Source organism: Pseudopodoces humilis, chromosome 5 (genome assembly GCF_049639895.1).
Source record: "Pseudopodoces humilis isolate 2021_Gansu_Grassland_sample_001 chromosome 5, ASM4963989v1, whole genome shotgun sequence".
NCBI lineage: Eukaryota > Metazoa > Chordata > Aves > Passeriformes > Paridae > Pseudopodoces > Pseudopodoces humilis.
The window spans coordinates 39,034,310-39,050,668 of NC_142204.1; the positions used below are offsets into that span (position 1 = coordinate 39,034,310).

General features: G+C 40.3%; 1 protein-coding gene across 1 annotated transcript; it reads right to left on the reverse strand.

The window, feature by feature from the left end:
- Positions 1-1,039: 1,039 nt before the first annotated feature.
- On the reverse strand, positions 1,040-5,516 carry YEATS4 (YEATS domain containing 4). Its single transcript, XM_005519349.3, has 7 exons — positions 5,416-5,516; positions 5,196-5,315; positions 4,605-4,671; positions 4,420-4,514; positions 2,974-3,066; positions 2,809-2,896; positions 1,040-1,623 (listed from the first exon to the last, which is right to left on the reverse strand). Exons 1-7 carry the CDS (start codon positions 5,464-5,466, stop codon positions 1,454-1,456), a joined length of 684 nt encoding a protein of 227 aa, XP_005519406.1. The 5' UTR covers positions 5,467-5,516; the 3' UTR covers positions 1,040-1,453.
- Positions 5,517-16,359: the final 10,843 nt, after the last annotated feature.

Genomic DNA, 16,359 nt, shown 5'->3' on the forward strand with positions numbered 1-16,359 from the left:
AAAAGCCCAGCAATCATCAGTTGTTTCACATATGAAGAAATGAGTGCTTCATTCTCTCTACAAAAATCATGTACTGATTTTTCAGGAGAATACTTGCTAGTGACTTAGGAATTATGTGGCAAGGTTTTGGTAGTGAGGGGTTAAAGGGGTGGCTTCTGTGAGAAGCTGCCAGAAGCTTCCCTTGTGTCCAACAGAGCCAATGCCAGATGCCACCAGGATGGACCTGCCACTGGCCAAGGCTGAGCCCACCAGGTTGCTGGTTTAAAAAGGAGAAAAAGAAAAAAACTGCTTGGGCAGGGGGAACAGGAATGGAGATAGGAGTGAGAATATGTGAGGAACAGCCCTGCAGACACCGTGGTCAGTGAGGAAGGAGAAGATGTTCCAGGTGCTGGAGCAGAGATCCACCTGCAGCCTGTGGAGTTCCACACACCAGAGCAAAGGGATGCCAAAAGGAGACTGTAATCCCGTGGGAAGCCTGCACTGGACAGGCTCCTGTGTCCCCATGGAAAGGAGCCCACACTGGCACAGGTTTGCTGGCAGGACTTGTGACCCCATGGGGGATTTCATGCTTGATGAAGAAATGTAGCCCATGAGATGCTCTCCCATTGGAGGAATTCATGGAAGACTGTTTCTTGTAGGAGGGACACCAGGCTGGAGCAGGTAAAGACTGAGAGGAGCAAGCGGCAGAGATAACCTTTGATGAAGTAAGTGACTGTAGTACAGTACAAATACGAAACAAAATCCTACAAAACAGTACTGGAATAATTTGCTGCTTTGAGCATAGTTTGTAGCATTGATGCATTTATATGTGTTAAAGCAGCTTTGGGGCTAGAAAGTCTTACCTGTAGATATACAAGTTATTTAAAATCCTGTTTTCAGAAAGTGTTTTCACTGTGCTGATAAAAGAGAGACATGCCAAAAATCACTGTAACCAGGCTTAAACGACTTGCATACCTTTATATTTCAACCTCTGCCTTAAATTGCTGTATGCTACTTACAGTTGTTCTTGAAGCCCACAGCTGGACAGAGACAAAAAACATTAAAATAAAAAACTGCGCATTTTATTTTTAGCTTTAAAGATGCATTTCTAAACAATCAGTAGAAAAAAAAAAAGTAAAAAAAGTAAACACCAGCATTTTGTAAAATCACATTGAACTAATACAAGACTTAATACAAAGTTTTCATACATGACTCAAATGCAGTTTTCAAAGAAATAGTAGTCTGGTCTTCAAGACCACTTCCACTTGAAATAAATCGTTAAGTATCCACAGATTTTAACTATAAAACAAGGATACATTCTTTCTTTTTTCTTCCATTTATGGAGTTGATTGCCACAAACTTCAATCACTTGCCAGTGAAATTCTCATAGTCTCAGTTACAGAACTGAAGAGAACTCATACAATTCCGTGACTGAAGTCTTTCCATTTTCCGTACACACTCAAACCAGCACTTGTCACATATCTTTAGACTGATCATCTTCCTCAAGTTTTCTGATTTCATTCTTTAAACAGTTGATGGTTTCACGACTTGCTTTTAGTCTTTCTTTAAGCTCAGCAATTTCAAAACTAGTCTTCTTTTTGGCAGCTTCAAGCTTCTCCCTGGTTTTCACTTCAAGATCTGCAACTGTGGTGGTGATAAAGAAAAATATACATTTTAAGTACCATGAAATCTGCTTTTTTTTTTTTTTTTAATTTAAACAGTAATTTGGATAGCATGTGTCCTAAAAAAAAAAATTCTGTTACTGTTAGCCTTAGAGATTCAATGGTTGTAATCAAAAAGGTATCCACATAAGAATCTGGATTTAAAAAAAAAAAACCATCTTGTTTTGCAGCCTCATTCAGCCCATCAGTTTTGCAGATAGTTATACAATTAATAAAATAATTTTCTACAGGTTGTTTTGAAGATTGGTGAGGAAAATAAAACCTGACATGATGACAGCACATACATGGGAAATTACAGGGAACTATGAATATGTGATGTCCAGTGACAGCACATGAGGCCACATGCACAAACTGAAACATGTGAGGTTCCCTGAGACTGTACAGTGACCAAGTGGTGGCGCAGGCTGCCCAGGGAGGTCGTGGAATCCCTATCCTCGGACACATTGAGAAGCCATCTGGACACAGTCCTGGAGAATCAGCTGTAGGTGCATCCAGATGCATCCAGATGCATCCAGAGGTCCTTTCAGGCCTCCATCATTCTGTGGCTCCTCCTCCATGTACTGTAAGCATTTTCTGTGTCTCAATGGAGGTAAATTCTAGGGATCTGAAAGCTCCAGTTATGCTTTTATGAATATCTAACATCAAGTATCCTGTTTTTTACTGTTTTTTTATGCACAAGTTTTAGGACAAAGAAGGTAAAGCCAGCAAGACTATGAAGGCTGCAGAGATCACTCATATCCCATACATTAGATAACTGTGAGCAGTACCAAATATTATCTGCTTCATTAGCACCTTTTAAGGAAATATTTATACAAAGAAACCACACTGAAAGTTTCTACCTGCTCTCTGGAGAAATAGCCAAAAATTTTAAATTAAAAAAGCTTGAATTTTGATGTTTTTATGAATCATATTATTAAATATTTTCTAAACAAAAACTGTAACATCCAACAAAATAACAAAAATCCACCTCAAGACTGGCTGAACTAAGGCAAGAAATACAAGTAGCTCACACAACCACACAGCCAAGCAAACATATGGCAAATAGGAATCCTAACTTTGAAGAGCTTCAAATCCATAAAAAACCACACTAAAAGCAAAGCCAACTATTGTTATTTCTAAAATTAAAATATTTTAGTGTCCAACTTACACTCTGTTTCATGTTTATAAGCACCTAGTGTTAGTTGACGGGATGTTGTTAACAGCTGCTGCATCATTGCAGTAGGATCTTGAAATATCTAATGAAGGAGAAAAACACATGGTATCACTAATACTGTTAAAAATAAAGTGAGGATTACATTAAGAATGTTCATACCATTTCATCATAGAATTCAGAAACTACGGTTTTCTTCCCCAGGATGGCATTGGTATCCGACTGAAAAAGCTTCAGCAAGTGATATAAAGTTACCTATGCAAAGACAGAATTTTATTAGCTTGAAATCTGTAGGGAAATAGGAACTTTGTTCTAGATATCAACAAGTAGTATTCATTCCTACAAAATAACTGCATAGGATTTTACAATGTTTTAGGAATGCAAATATAAGTGTCATATAACTTCACTAGAATTACTTTAAATTTAACTGACTGTTAAAACACGTCAACTACCCAAAGACCTCTTGAGACTTGAAAAATGTCTAGGAAAGTGGTTTAGGACTGATATACAAAATATACTAATACCACCTTCTATGAAACATTTCCAAATGGGTGATTTAATTCAAACCGATTTTCTCAACTAATAAGTTAGAAAGCGCTTTCTGTGACCTTATCCTCTATTCTTGAGAAAACAAAGCACCAGGGAGGCTGTGAATCACTTTCCACTGAAATGTCTCTTTATACTTTTCCATCCCTGCACTGCAAATGGCAGGGTGGGGAGAGGACTGGAAGCCCTCTGTGCAGCCCTGAGGAGCTACTGAGCACCTGGCCCATGGCCTGGGCAGGGCACACACAGCCCACGCTTCTCCCCTTCCACAAACAGGCCCAGGAGCAGTGGTGGAACAGAGCAGTACCTGACTCCCCTTGCTAATTCCTGGAAAGGAAGAAAGTACAGGCTCCTAAACAGCCTTTCATGAACAGCAGCAAAAAAAAAAAAAAAACCAACAAAAAACACCCAACCGACCTTAGGACAGCTTACTCAAGCTGTGAACGGAATTAATGTAAGTCAAGATGCTATTGTGCCCAGAAAAGCCATTGTTACCAATTGCCACGTATTCAAGAAAAATTAAAATTCATTTTCACTCTCATTTAGCAAAAAAAGGATAAAAAAAAAAGATTGTTAATACGACAGAAAGAATTCAATCCTTCCTGAAATAAAAATACTTTCTCCCTAAAATAATCAAGTTTCCTACCTAAACCTGCATAAAGGTTTAGACATACAAGGTACACAGGGGAACACAGGAATGGAACAAAGAAATTAATTCCAATACTTTATTCAACTACACAGTTATTTTAACCTGGTCTTCTTAGGCAGAGACTCATGCTAGCATAGTAGCCCTGCTGTTTTTTGACTGTTTTTGATCTGACAGAAAAAAAAATAAAATACCAAAATATCCTAGAACTTAGAAGCTATGTGGAAGAAAAATCCTCAGCATGTGCTCAACCCAGGTAAGGTATAATATGTGACCAAGCCTTAAAATACTTTTCTACAAGAATGCACTTTCATTACTTTCATGGCCAATGAGACTTATTTTGACCAGCAATTTCCTAGAGCTGTGCACCACCATAATTAATTATTTAAGCTTTGTTAAAAGTTCAGTGTACTTACAGGTCTTTCATTTGGATCTATGAAAAATATCTTAATGATTATTTCAAATTCACCCCAGCCTGTTTCGGTGATTTCATACGGCGGTTTGGTAACAACTGCAATAGGCAACATAGAAGTGTTAATCCCATGATAAAGCTGGAACAAAAGCCCAGTTCTAGGAACAACTGCCCAAATGTAAAACCCACCTCTTAAAGGATTACCATAGCTTTCATGCAACTTGAATTGAATTTTTTTCACATATGCAGACATGTCCTAAAACAGAAACATTGTTATTTCTGATTATTCAGCACATCAAGCTACTATTCAATCATCTATCCTACATCCCTTCTGATTTTAAACGGTATTTCTTCTGACTTTAAGCACAGAAGGAAAGCAAAACGGTAAATCCAAAAATTAGTTCTGGCACGTGGGTCTGTTCATATTTTGTCCCCATGAATGTTCTCCAGTCTTTCCCTAAGCTGGAAAGAGGACTCCAAAAAACATAAATGGAAGCATGCCTTTCCCATGGTTTTCCTTTTTGGGAACCCACCAGCCTCTTCTCTGTGCTTACAGCCCTTTCCTCGAATCCCGGCTTTTCAAACCCCCAAGTCCCGGGGCTGCTAGGCTGGAAAAGACCTCTACCATCACGGAGTCCAACCCTTAACCCAAGGCCACCACTGAGCCAGGACGCCAAGTGCCACATCCACAGGCATTTTGCACACGTCCAGCGACGGCAATTCCCCGCTTTCCCAGACGGCCGTTCCAAACCCGGACCAAGGGAAGCGGCTCTGCCGTACCTCGTTCCGGTACGGCTTCACGTACACCGTCCACTGATGAGTGTGACCGTCCTCCTCTCTCTTCTTCCCGAAATACCGCGCGACGTTCCCGTACACGATCGGCTTCACGATGGTAACGCCCTTAGAGAAAAGGAACACAAGCGGACGCGCCGCGTTCAGAGAGGCGCCGCCGCGCCGCCCCCCGCGGCCCGAGCCCCGCCGGCGGCCGCCGAGGCCGCACCTTCACCCTGCCGCCGGAGTCAGGCCCGAACTCTGCCATTCTCTTGAACATATTGCCCGGGGGCGCCGCCCGCCGCCGCCGCCGCCCGCGCCCGCCCCGCCCGGCCCCGCCGCCGCTCCCGCCGCCGCCGCCGCCCCGCGCCCGCCATCCCCCGCGGCTTCCGGGGCGGGGCCGCGCCGGCCCGGGCGGAACGGGCCGGCCCCCGGGAAAGGCTCCGCGGAACGGAGCGGAAAGGGCGCCCGGTTCCGACCCCGTACAGCAGGGTGCTCAAAGCCTCAGCCAGCCCGGCCGCCCGGTGATGGGGCATCCGCAGCTGCTCTGGCAACCTGTTCCAGTGCCTCAGCACCCTCACAGGGAAGAATTTCTTCCCAATATCAATTTTAAAACTATCCTCTTTCAGTTTTAAAGCTATTCCCCCTCGGCCTGTCGCTACATGCCTTTGCAAAAAGTTCCTCTCCAGCTCTCTTACAGGCCCCCTTAGGTAGTGGAAGTGTGCTCTGAGGCCTCCCCGGAGCCTTCTCCAGGCTGACCCCAGCTCTCTCAGCAGATGAGTTCGAGGGGGTTGTTGATTTGTGGACTTGCTCCGTGCCCCAGCTGCACCCTCTGGTCAGCCCAGCTCGGTCTGTCCCTGCGATGGACGGGAGAACTCGGTGGACTCCTCAGGGGAGCTGCAGCCAGACCCTGCCTGCAAACCATTTCCCACAGCGTCCCCCTCCCGTGGCCTTCCAATGCCTGTGCCGACTCTTGGCAGAGAAGTCAGCGAACATCATGCCTAACCCACTCCCAGAAACCAAAAATTTCCTACCCTGTTCCTTGTATGAACTAGATTGTGTGAACAGCACTGTTCAGCTCTGAAATGTTACAGCTATTTTTATCAAAGCAAGTTGGCAAGACTGGAAGCTGGGCCAGTTTTTTACAAGCGGTCAAGCTCTGTCTTCAAAGAAAAATTTTCTGTGGTTAATCTAACTTCGAATTAATAATTGGTTTCTGTGAAAGACTCCTTATTCCAGTAACAAGATGAACAAGACAGGGAATGGTGCAGTTCCTGATCTAAAGAAACCTTTTCCTCTCATGTGTTCATGACTATTCCACAGATCCCCCTTTGGAAAGGGTGGGCTCAAACATTTCTACTTTGGTTTTTAAAGACAGAGGCGTAATCAATCTTTGCTAATCTGTCAGAAAGAGAACAGGGTTTAAAAGTATCAAAAACTTCATCAGAAACTATCATACAAACTCTGCTAAGACCCCATCTGGAAAAAAGTGCACCTTCCTGTTAAAAGAGTATATAATAAAATGGGTTGAGAAGAACCTTAAAGACCATCTAGTTCTCACCCTCGCCCCCACTGTGGGCAGGGTCACCTTCCACCAGACCAGACTGCTCAGAGTCCCATGCAACTTGGCCTTGAACACTTCCAGGGGCAGGGCATCCACAATTTCTCTGGGCAACCCATTCAAGTACCTCACCACCCTCATAGCAAAACATTTCTTCTTAATATCTAGTGTATTATCTCCTGTTTTAGAAAAAAAAAATAACTGAAAGGCAAATATGCATGAACAGGGCAAATCAGTGTAAACATCATGTGCCTCCTTAAACAAATTTGCCAAAATAAAGGTAGAGAAAGTATTAACTAAATGCCTTAGGGGGCTAAGTAAGATGGGAAGGGAAATAACAAAAGAGCGAGCAGTATCAGCACAAAAATGAGATTAATATAATCTAGCTAAGAAGAAACTCGGGCAGCAATTTCCTTTTGTAACCCCTGGAGCATGGGAGGAACAGGATAGACATCCTGTAAGAAGTTCAGGAGCAAACACCCCAGACAGACATAGGTTTTAAGATAAATCATAGGAGTTAAATGATGCACTTGCCTGCCCCAGGACAAGGCTGAGTTTCCTATCCCATGCAGCATTTTCCAGTCTTTCTTGCTATTTTGCTTTCTTGAGCAACCTTTCAATGAAGTATGGAAGGTTAAAACACACCCACACCATTCCCAACCTGTTTTACCTGTAAGTATGGCCAATCATAGAGATACAGGTTGATTGAAAAAGAAATTAACTCCTTTTTTAAACCTGATACAAAGATTTGTTCACCAAAAGAATAGAAAATAAATGGATTTATTATCTGAATACTCACAGGCTTGAATGTTATTATCAAGACAGAAACACATTTAAGAAAATAAGTGGCAGAACTGGAGAAACTGGCGCTGGACATGTGCTCTGTGCCAACAGAAATAAAGGAAATAATCTCAAATGGAGAATGCTTCAAGGCAGTCACTGAATTTCAGAGGCAGACTGTGGCTATGGAGGGAAAATCTTTCTTGGAACATGTGGAAAGAGAACAATCTGCATAACAAGAATACATGGGAGAAACTGGAAATTGAAGGAATTGTCTGAACTAGACCACGTTAGGCAGGTTCCTTGTCTGTAGCAAAGAGCTGGGAGCACCCTGAACGTAAGGGCTGAAATCTGCTTCTGCCAACCTGTTTTTGGGAGCTGCTGCACATCATCTGCAACCATGCTGTAACTGTTGAGCCCAGCCTCTGTCCAAGTGTGCAGTTTAGGTCAATTTTTTTCATATGCCAGTGTTGTGAAAGGAAAGAGCCACCTACAGGGAGCTGGCTGCTCCTCAGAGCTGAGCCCTTCACCTGCCAGCTGGCACACACAACACTGGATACGGGCCTACACAACAAATAAAGAACAACTTCCTACTCCAGATTCTTGCCAAAATTACCAGGTTCCTCAGCATCTTCACCCAGGTTAGGTCATCCCAAAATTTAATTCCAAAATTGTGTGGTTTTTCTTCTTTTTTTCTTTCTTTTTTTTCAAGTTCAAAAGAGATGGTTACATTTTTGTTCTCTGTAAGGGGATTACATACAATCTCACAGGAGCTGACCTTCCAGAAGTGTCATGTAAGACTTTCCTCAAATTCTTCCAATCCTGTAAAGGACAAACTGAGTGAGGGATGAGGCCACCTGCTCCAAGGATCAAGTGCAGCTAGAAGTAGCACAAACCTGGCTCCAGCAAGGAATGGTATACCACTATCTCTCTCACAAACCCTAACTGTTTTTAACAGACTACTATTTTAATTTGATTCATGTGGTTTTGGCAAGTTGCTACTTTTCCCCCTAAATAAAGAGTTGCATTTTTAGAAACCTTCCCTTCTTCAGTAATGTACCCAAGTACCTCACAGTTAAAAATCTGAACTGGATACTGCTGTGATTATAACTCAAAAAAAAGTAAATGACAGAAGTTTAAGTTTTATTTCTAAATTCTTTTTGAGTAAAAGGCATAAAACTAATTTTAAAATGTGATAAATTACTTAACTAAATGGAACAGGTAGGGGATAACTTGGAATTAAGAGGGCACAGTAGGAATCCTACATGACAAAATAAGTTATTTTTCTGAAGTATCATACTGTTACCACAGTGAAATTATCACCAGGAAAATCTTCCTGGACTCCCGGCTGAGATGGAAGCCAACCAGCAGATAGCTTTAATCTAATGGAGAATTTATACTTACATAGAGAAGCTCAAAATACAGCTTTTTAGAGCAGCTAATAAAACACTGTCCTCTCTTTTTATTCAAAGTACTTTATGTACTAAAAAAAAGAACCCACAAAACAATTTAGACATTATTTTCAACAATTTCTTCTGCAGGGTTCTGTTAGCCATTCTACACTATTCACCATTTTCAATACCCTTCCACTACAGGTCTTTGAGAAAGCAGGGGCTGTGAACCTTCATCTTGCAAATATTCCAGGCTAAATCACTTTCAGGAAAGTGAGAACTGCAGTTTAATTACATATAGGCTCCAATTAACTTTTGAGGTGGGAGCCCAAGTCCCTTACAACTTGACCCATGAATAAGGATTCTGTTTGGCATGAATGGTCTCTTTCTATCCCCTCCCACCAGTGCGGAGCTGTAACACATCCTAGCAGAGCCATGTATCTTTTAAGAGAAGCACAGTCTGCAGATTGTGAAAGGTGGCAAGGGTAGCTGTCTGTCAAAAGAAGTAAATGGCTAACAGTGAAATGGGATACCAGCAAGCCTCAGAAATCAATTATAAGTAAAAGAGTAAGCATTCTGAAATGCAGTAACTCCATAGAGTCACTGCTCCTTCAGAGGCAAATGCTACCTGTTCCACTGGGGACCCACCCATCTTCAGAGGGGTTTAGAGATACATTCCACTACAGGCAACATTTTATCTACTTGTGTGGACGTATCTCTTTACAATGTCTTTAGCATCAAAGAAAGGTTTCTAAGCCTTAAAGTATTTCAGTACCAGGGTCTCATATACAGAAACAAACACAGGAGTTTAAGAGCAGTGCACTCAAAAGGCATTCAGACAATAAACAGGGACTTTTTCATGAGGTGGCAAGGCAAGGAAAATACAGCCTGTTTATTTTGTGGAAAAGGGGATTAAGAAGTGTCTGCTATCTTAAAATTAGGACAGTTGAGTATTATCACACCTAGTTCTACTGACAATGCAGACACAATTAATGAGATTAAGTGAAGAGGAGCAGAGGTTTTTTGATGACATTAGATGGCAGAAAGAGCCCTTTTACACTCTTTGATCCCATCTACACCATTTTGAATGTACCCTTACAGGACAGCTAGGGGCCTATCTTCACCACTAAGATGCAGGTTAAAAGAAAAAATCCACTTAATGACTGCCAATGCTAATTAGATTCATGTAGTTTTGGAAAAAAATGTTCAGCAATATATAATTTTTAAAACCATCTGTTTACATTGGGTCCTTTATGTAAAGCTGAGGAGCCTTGTTTGAGAAGAAATTAATTTTGCTTTTTAATTTAATTTACACCACGGGTACAGGATTTACAAGACTTCCAGCAGACCGATGGGAAGCAAAGCGCTAAAAATTTTCTGCAAATTCAGACAGAATTAATTGAAAGGAATAGCAATATTCTATCTACAGCAAAAAGCTCTTTCTACTGGGCTGCATTTGTTTTTCACCATCTCTCCAGGAACAGAAAGAAAGGAGAAAAAAAACTAGCAAATTTTTGATCAGTTCCTTGAACACCATATTCTTTATGTTTCAGCCTAAGAAGTGTGAGCTGAACCACATCTGTTTTCTGTAATATTACATTATGTTACACTATGTCACTTCTCTGATTCACTTCGGACTCAAAAATCTGTCCAGCAGAAGAGCTTAACTGCACCAGCCCTTCTCCCTCCCTCATCCCAAGGACAGCACTGCATCTCTCAAGCTCGCAACATCTTTGACAAATGTGCTGCTTTCCCCAGCTGTCACTCCACAGCACTGCTTCTGCACCTTTCACAAAGTCCTCCTTTCTTCTCCAGACTAAGAAAGGATATATATTTCCACTTCACTCTCACTTTGGTCTCTATGTGGTCTCTTTTTTATACACCTTTCAGCAAGTTACTTTTCCTGGACACAGAGTAGACTTATCATCTCCCCATTCCCAGCCATTTACTTACTTTTTACAGAAGCCATTCACTTGCTTTTCTATCTTCCAAGAGATAAAACAGCTAAAAATTCAATGTGATTGATAAGTTTTCCTCCTTATACAGTTCCAGTTCATCTGTGTTCATCTACTGTGTAACAAAATCTCCTGAGTAGCTGCAGCCTTACCTATACTCAGAACATGAATGAGCATCAAGTCATAAATTCTTCACTATGTCTGGAGTAAACCCTGTTAGTGAAGATACATGCAAAGTAGTGCCATGCTTTAAGTACTTTAGGATATGCTAAACCCATTATCAGAGGTGTTGAGTGTGCAGACTATATTCTTTTAACAAATATGCTATGCTGACCAGGAGGTTATCTTTAGAAAAATGCTAACTTGGCAAAATTCCTTTCTCAATTGACTACTTTATATCCAGAAGCATGGTACTTGCAGGCCTTCCACAGGACTCAGCTAAATCCCAATGCAAAACAGAGGTCCTGATCCCAAAATTATTAAACCAGTTTTTCCTCACCCTGTGTGTCACGATTTGTTATAGTCCAAAATTTAAGGGTGCAGACACTCAGGTGCCTGCACCTGAACTTCATGTAATAATGTTTGTAAAAAATGCATCTTTGTGATCATGAACTACACACATACCTCTGTCTTCCTTTACTGTCTGCATTGGACAAACTTACTTTTTGTAGCTTCATAGACTTTGCTCTTCTTATTTGGACATTTGATTTGCTTTCTTCTGCTCCTCTTTTTTGCAGCTTACCATTTTTCCTGGACAACTTGAAGTATTATGAAACTGTCTGAACAATGAATCACGGGAAAATTAAAAGGCAGAGAACAAAACTAACAATCCAAACCTGAGCATCTCTTTCCAGCCCAAACAAGGGTTAAAAAAGACACTTCCAACTCCTTACTCAGTGCCTGCTTCCTTCAATGTGATCAAGATGTCTCACTTTCACAGAGACAAATTTTAAAACTAAAGCCTCTCTCTGATCAGTACCTCCTGTATTGACAGCAAATAAAGCAAAATGCCAGCTTTGCGAGAGAAGAAACTGCAGTAGTGCATTCAGTGAGCCTGGTGCAGAAAAGGTGTAGCAGCAAAAGGGAAGACTTCTTCTCCTGTAAAAACATCTGGAGAACTCAGCTATCCCATTGCCTGGCATGCAAAACCCACAGCAGATATGCACAGGAACTCCAGCTTCCTCACAGAAAAAAATTCCTACAGTCCAGTAATCTCCCTTCAATTGTAGTTAGTGTAAGAGCAGAAGGCTCACAGAACTGACTAGTTTTGGCTCCCCTGCCAAACCTCACAAATGCCTTCCACCTCCCTCTCCTCCCAAAAAACTAAGTCAATAATAAGGGCCACACACAGTCAGGCTACTCCATGTTCAGAACAGGTTTATCCCGGTGTGATTTTGGCATTTTAATATTGTTTCCAAACACCAGAGGACATGATAGATGGGAAGAGTTAGGTCTCTTTGCTGAGGTGGCGGAGTGGAAGCTTCTGCACCAGCTTCCATATTGTTAAGCACTGGAGACTCTCCAGTCAGAGAGAAACAAACAAGGACAAAAATCTGAAGCCTGGATTCCACTAGGATCTCTCCCTCCAGCTCACCTAGGCCTCTGGGTCTTTCAATCTGCAGCAGTTATGAAGACGACCCTGAACAAGGTTAAGGTTGCAGGCAAGGTTCTTACAAGCAGAATTGAGCAAGAACATTTTCCTAGTAAGCAATATCAAATTATTTCCATGTCTGCAACTCAAAGGATAGTATTTTCCCTAGGGAACTCTCATGGAAGAAAACAAACCCCATACTTGTTATATTACTTTCCCCATTCTCCAATACCATTTCAAAGCATACCTTGATGGTCTTGTGTCCTGGTTAGTTGACCTATGCTTGAACACCTCCACAACGAATTCATCCATGTACTACTGAATCCTCACTGTGTTTATCTTAAGAGTACACATCCCATGTTTTGGGGGACAGGATGCTTTACACACTTGTCTCACATTTCAGCAATTGGAACTGCTGAACACCCTAACCTGGAGGAAAATTGCAGGAAGATACTTTCAAAATCAAGAGTTTGCAATGATATCCCCCTGGTTAAGAATCTTAACCCAGAAGGAAGCCTGAAGTCCCCTGAACCCCACCAGCCACAGCCCAACACCATTTCTACCTCTCTGAATTTTCACGTGGTAAATGAAACCAGGCTACAACACACAAATCTTGTTAAAAACACAGATTGTTATGGTGAATTCTGACACAGTACAGCAAACTCAGTGGCCAAGTTGGCTTTGCTATCCTATTGCTTGCTATTTCGACAAACAATGTCTGAGCCCTTCAGAGGAAGTGAATGCTCTTTCCATTATTGCAGGTTTGGAGCACTACCCAAAGAAATTCAGGTTAATTTTCTCAAGAATATTTTGTTTTCTCTACAGAGACCTGTAGTTACCCATTGGGTTTAAATACAGTCATGTTTTGTTTTACCAAGCCAATCAGATTAAATTTCAGACTTATTTTTGAAGCTATAACTTTTTCCCAAATGAACAGCAGCGTTCTTAAATAATCTTACCACTGTCAAATGGCAGAGGCTCATCACAGGCCAAAACTGGAGCCAACAGCACAGAAAATGATACCAGTAATCTAAGCTGCTACAATGGATATAGCTCGTTTTGTGCCAGTGAATGACCTTTGACAAGTATTATGAATTATGGCAGTTCACCACTAGAATGGCACAGTATGGCAATTGTGGCTTTGTGTATGTAACACAGTGATGCGTTCTATGTAACACAATGTTCTGCTTTAGCAGTTGAAACATTTGCCCATGTAACCCCAGTATCAAAAGTAGTTTTAAATAATCAGAAAATGGATACTGTCACTGCTAGCAAACCAATGTTTTGCATGAAGTGACCTGACAGCAGTTCAACCTGCCATACAGCTGTTTTACAGCCACTGTGTTTAACATTCACATGCTTTGCAATGATTAACATTTGCCAGATTTAATCAAAGCAAGAAACCAGATTAAAAATCTCTATCATCAGTGGTTTAATGCCTCCTATAGAGAAAGCCCACAGCTCCAAACACTACTACACTGTTTGAGTCTGAAAATGTAATTTTAAGAGACTAAAATTGTTTTATGCACATACTTATTTTATTCCCTTTAGTTAACACACTTCATTGGGTCACTGTATTTTACAGAAAAATAAGGTTAGCTTAAAAAAAAGAGTCTGTACTTCTCACTGGTCTTAAATGCTGCAAAAAGTCCAGATAAGGACAAGAGCTAGTATAAACTATTTCTAGATGCAGAAGCAATTACAGCACAGAATCTAGATGTAACTATCTTAGAATATCCACCCTCCAAGTTTTAATGTCCAAAAATTTGAAAAGCCTGGCAATAATGAGAATTGCAAAGAAATTATACAAGCTGAAATGAAGACAGACGAAAGTATTTTTTAATATAAAAATGGTCTTTATTTCTTCAATACAAGGTAAACTACTATTGCAGTTTAGGACCAACACAAAAGTTGGACAGCAAATTGCTTAACAGTCTCCTAAAGGCTGGAAAAAAAACCTATGAAAGCTAAAAGTTGTGCAATATTTCAAATGTAACATCTAAAAAAATGAAATTATCTCTAAACTTACAGATTATTTAAGTACCTCTGCTGAAAATGTATTGAAATCCACATTTGCTTGGATACCATCTTACCTTGTGGAGAAATATAGGTCTCCAAAAACTCCAGTATTCAACAGACTCTTTGGCCTGCCAGCATCAGGGAACTGTTTACTATGTATATGAAATCCTTTGGAGTCAGGCATTCTGACAGGCATCCATTTCCTTACATTTTGCATTTCAAGTCTGCATTCCAACTTGTACAGCCCCACTCCTGTATTTCAAACCATTTCTTGAATATTTTACTCACATATCCTTGTGCAAAGCGGGAACCAGAAAATGGAATGGTACAGGAAGACAATACAGCCTTTTGTTTAGAAAGTCAGCAGTGCTGGTAATCATCATAAAAATGTTACAGTTTACCAAATAGGAATGTATTTCACCTTTAAAACACTTGGCTTTTTTTTTTTTTCCTTTCATTATTATTTTAAAAAAGGACAACTGCAGTAGTAAGGAATATGAATTTGCAACCACTTATATTTATAAAAGCACACACATTCCTCATTTTCTTACATCTGAAGATCAAAGGAATGTCTGTTCCATAATGTGATAATAATATGCACAGTTTAAAATATTTTCTATTACAAAATACTGTGTACAAGAGGGTGAGGCTGAAGTCTCTTAGTTGAATATACTCTGAAGTGTTATTTCTGAAATAATGTAAAAATCACATTACATGGTGTGAACAGATGAGAATTTTTACAACTTAAATGCTCCATTCTATCAGGATCAAAGGTATACTGCTTACTATTTTCAAGAGACTTCTGTAAAATTGATGTATTTAGAAGATTTAAGCACAAGCATAGGCATCATCCCAGAACCCACTGCAATCACTGGGGCTACAGAAAGGGTTCAAGAATTAACAAACATATCATATACAAATGGAATAAGGAGCTTTATCATATTTTGTCCAACACGGGGGAAAACAAATCCCACAAGAACATCAATTTGATGAACTTCTATACCCCAAACTGCTCCTTAGTAAATTTATCCTCTAAAACTAAATGGAAATGTAAAAATACATGGGATGTCAGACCGTAATGGGATATGGGGAGGAAAGGGAAGGAAGGTGAAGCAACTACAAATTCAAAAAACCCCCACCTCAACACCCCCATCTACCCCAAGCCAATCTGAAGTAATAATTGCAAGGTATCATAATTGCAAGAGACAGTGTTTCTGCATAAACATCATGATTCATCAGCATGCTGCAACCATTATGTTCAAGACCTGTGCAGTGAATTACCAAAATAATTTGAATCTCAACTGAATCCACATTGCTTCTTTTCTATGTTACAACTGTTATTTTGGAAAGAATTCAAATAAATTAATTTTTTTAAATGGACAGTAACCTCCACTTTCCTTCTCTAAAATCTTGAAGGGTTTATATTTCAATGAAGAAGCAATTTAGTGTATCAGATCTCTGAAGAATACCAGTCCTAAACACATACCTTTTAAATTTAAATCTATGTGACTGACTTTATCTTAATGAGCACTGTGTTAGGAAATTTAAGGCTGTATCTCAGTTCACACAAGAACCAAAGACAATTTTAACAGGCTACGTATAAAATTCTGTAAGTAAAAATGGGAGCAGTGTCTGTTTAACCTGTACATAAAGAGCAAGTGGGTAAGGAAAGAAAATCAGGAATTAAGTATTTCTACAAAGAATGCCATGTATTTTACTAGAAACACAGATGACAAGTATATATATACAACATTTAAATCTCCAATTATCCACATACAACTAGGAAAAAAAACATTTACAAGGGTTTAGGTATGCAACTAAACAATCAGGTAAAAAAATACAGTTAGAAAAACTAAGCCTCACCAATTTCAAAGGA

Bases quoted from the DNA above. Each gene is read 5' to 3' on its own strand.
- YEATS4 (XM_005519349.3), bottom strand. From the start codon at position 5,466: ATGTTCAAGAGAATGGCAGAGTTCGGGCCTGACTCCGGCGGCAGGGTG. The intron at 4,672-5,195 runs GTACGGCAGAGC...TTTCTGTTTTAG, and splicing joins TGAAGCCGTACCGGAACGAG to GACATGTCTGCATATGTGAA. The intron at 1,624-2,808 runs GTAAGTTGGACA...TCACCACCACAG, and splicing joins TTATAAACATGAAACAGAGT to TTGCAGATCTTGAAGTGAAA.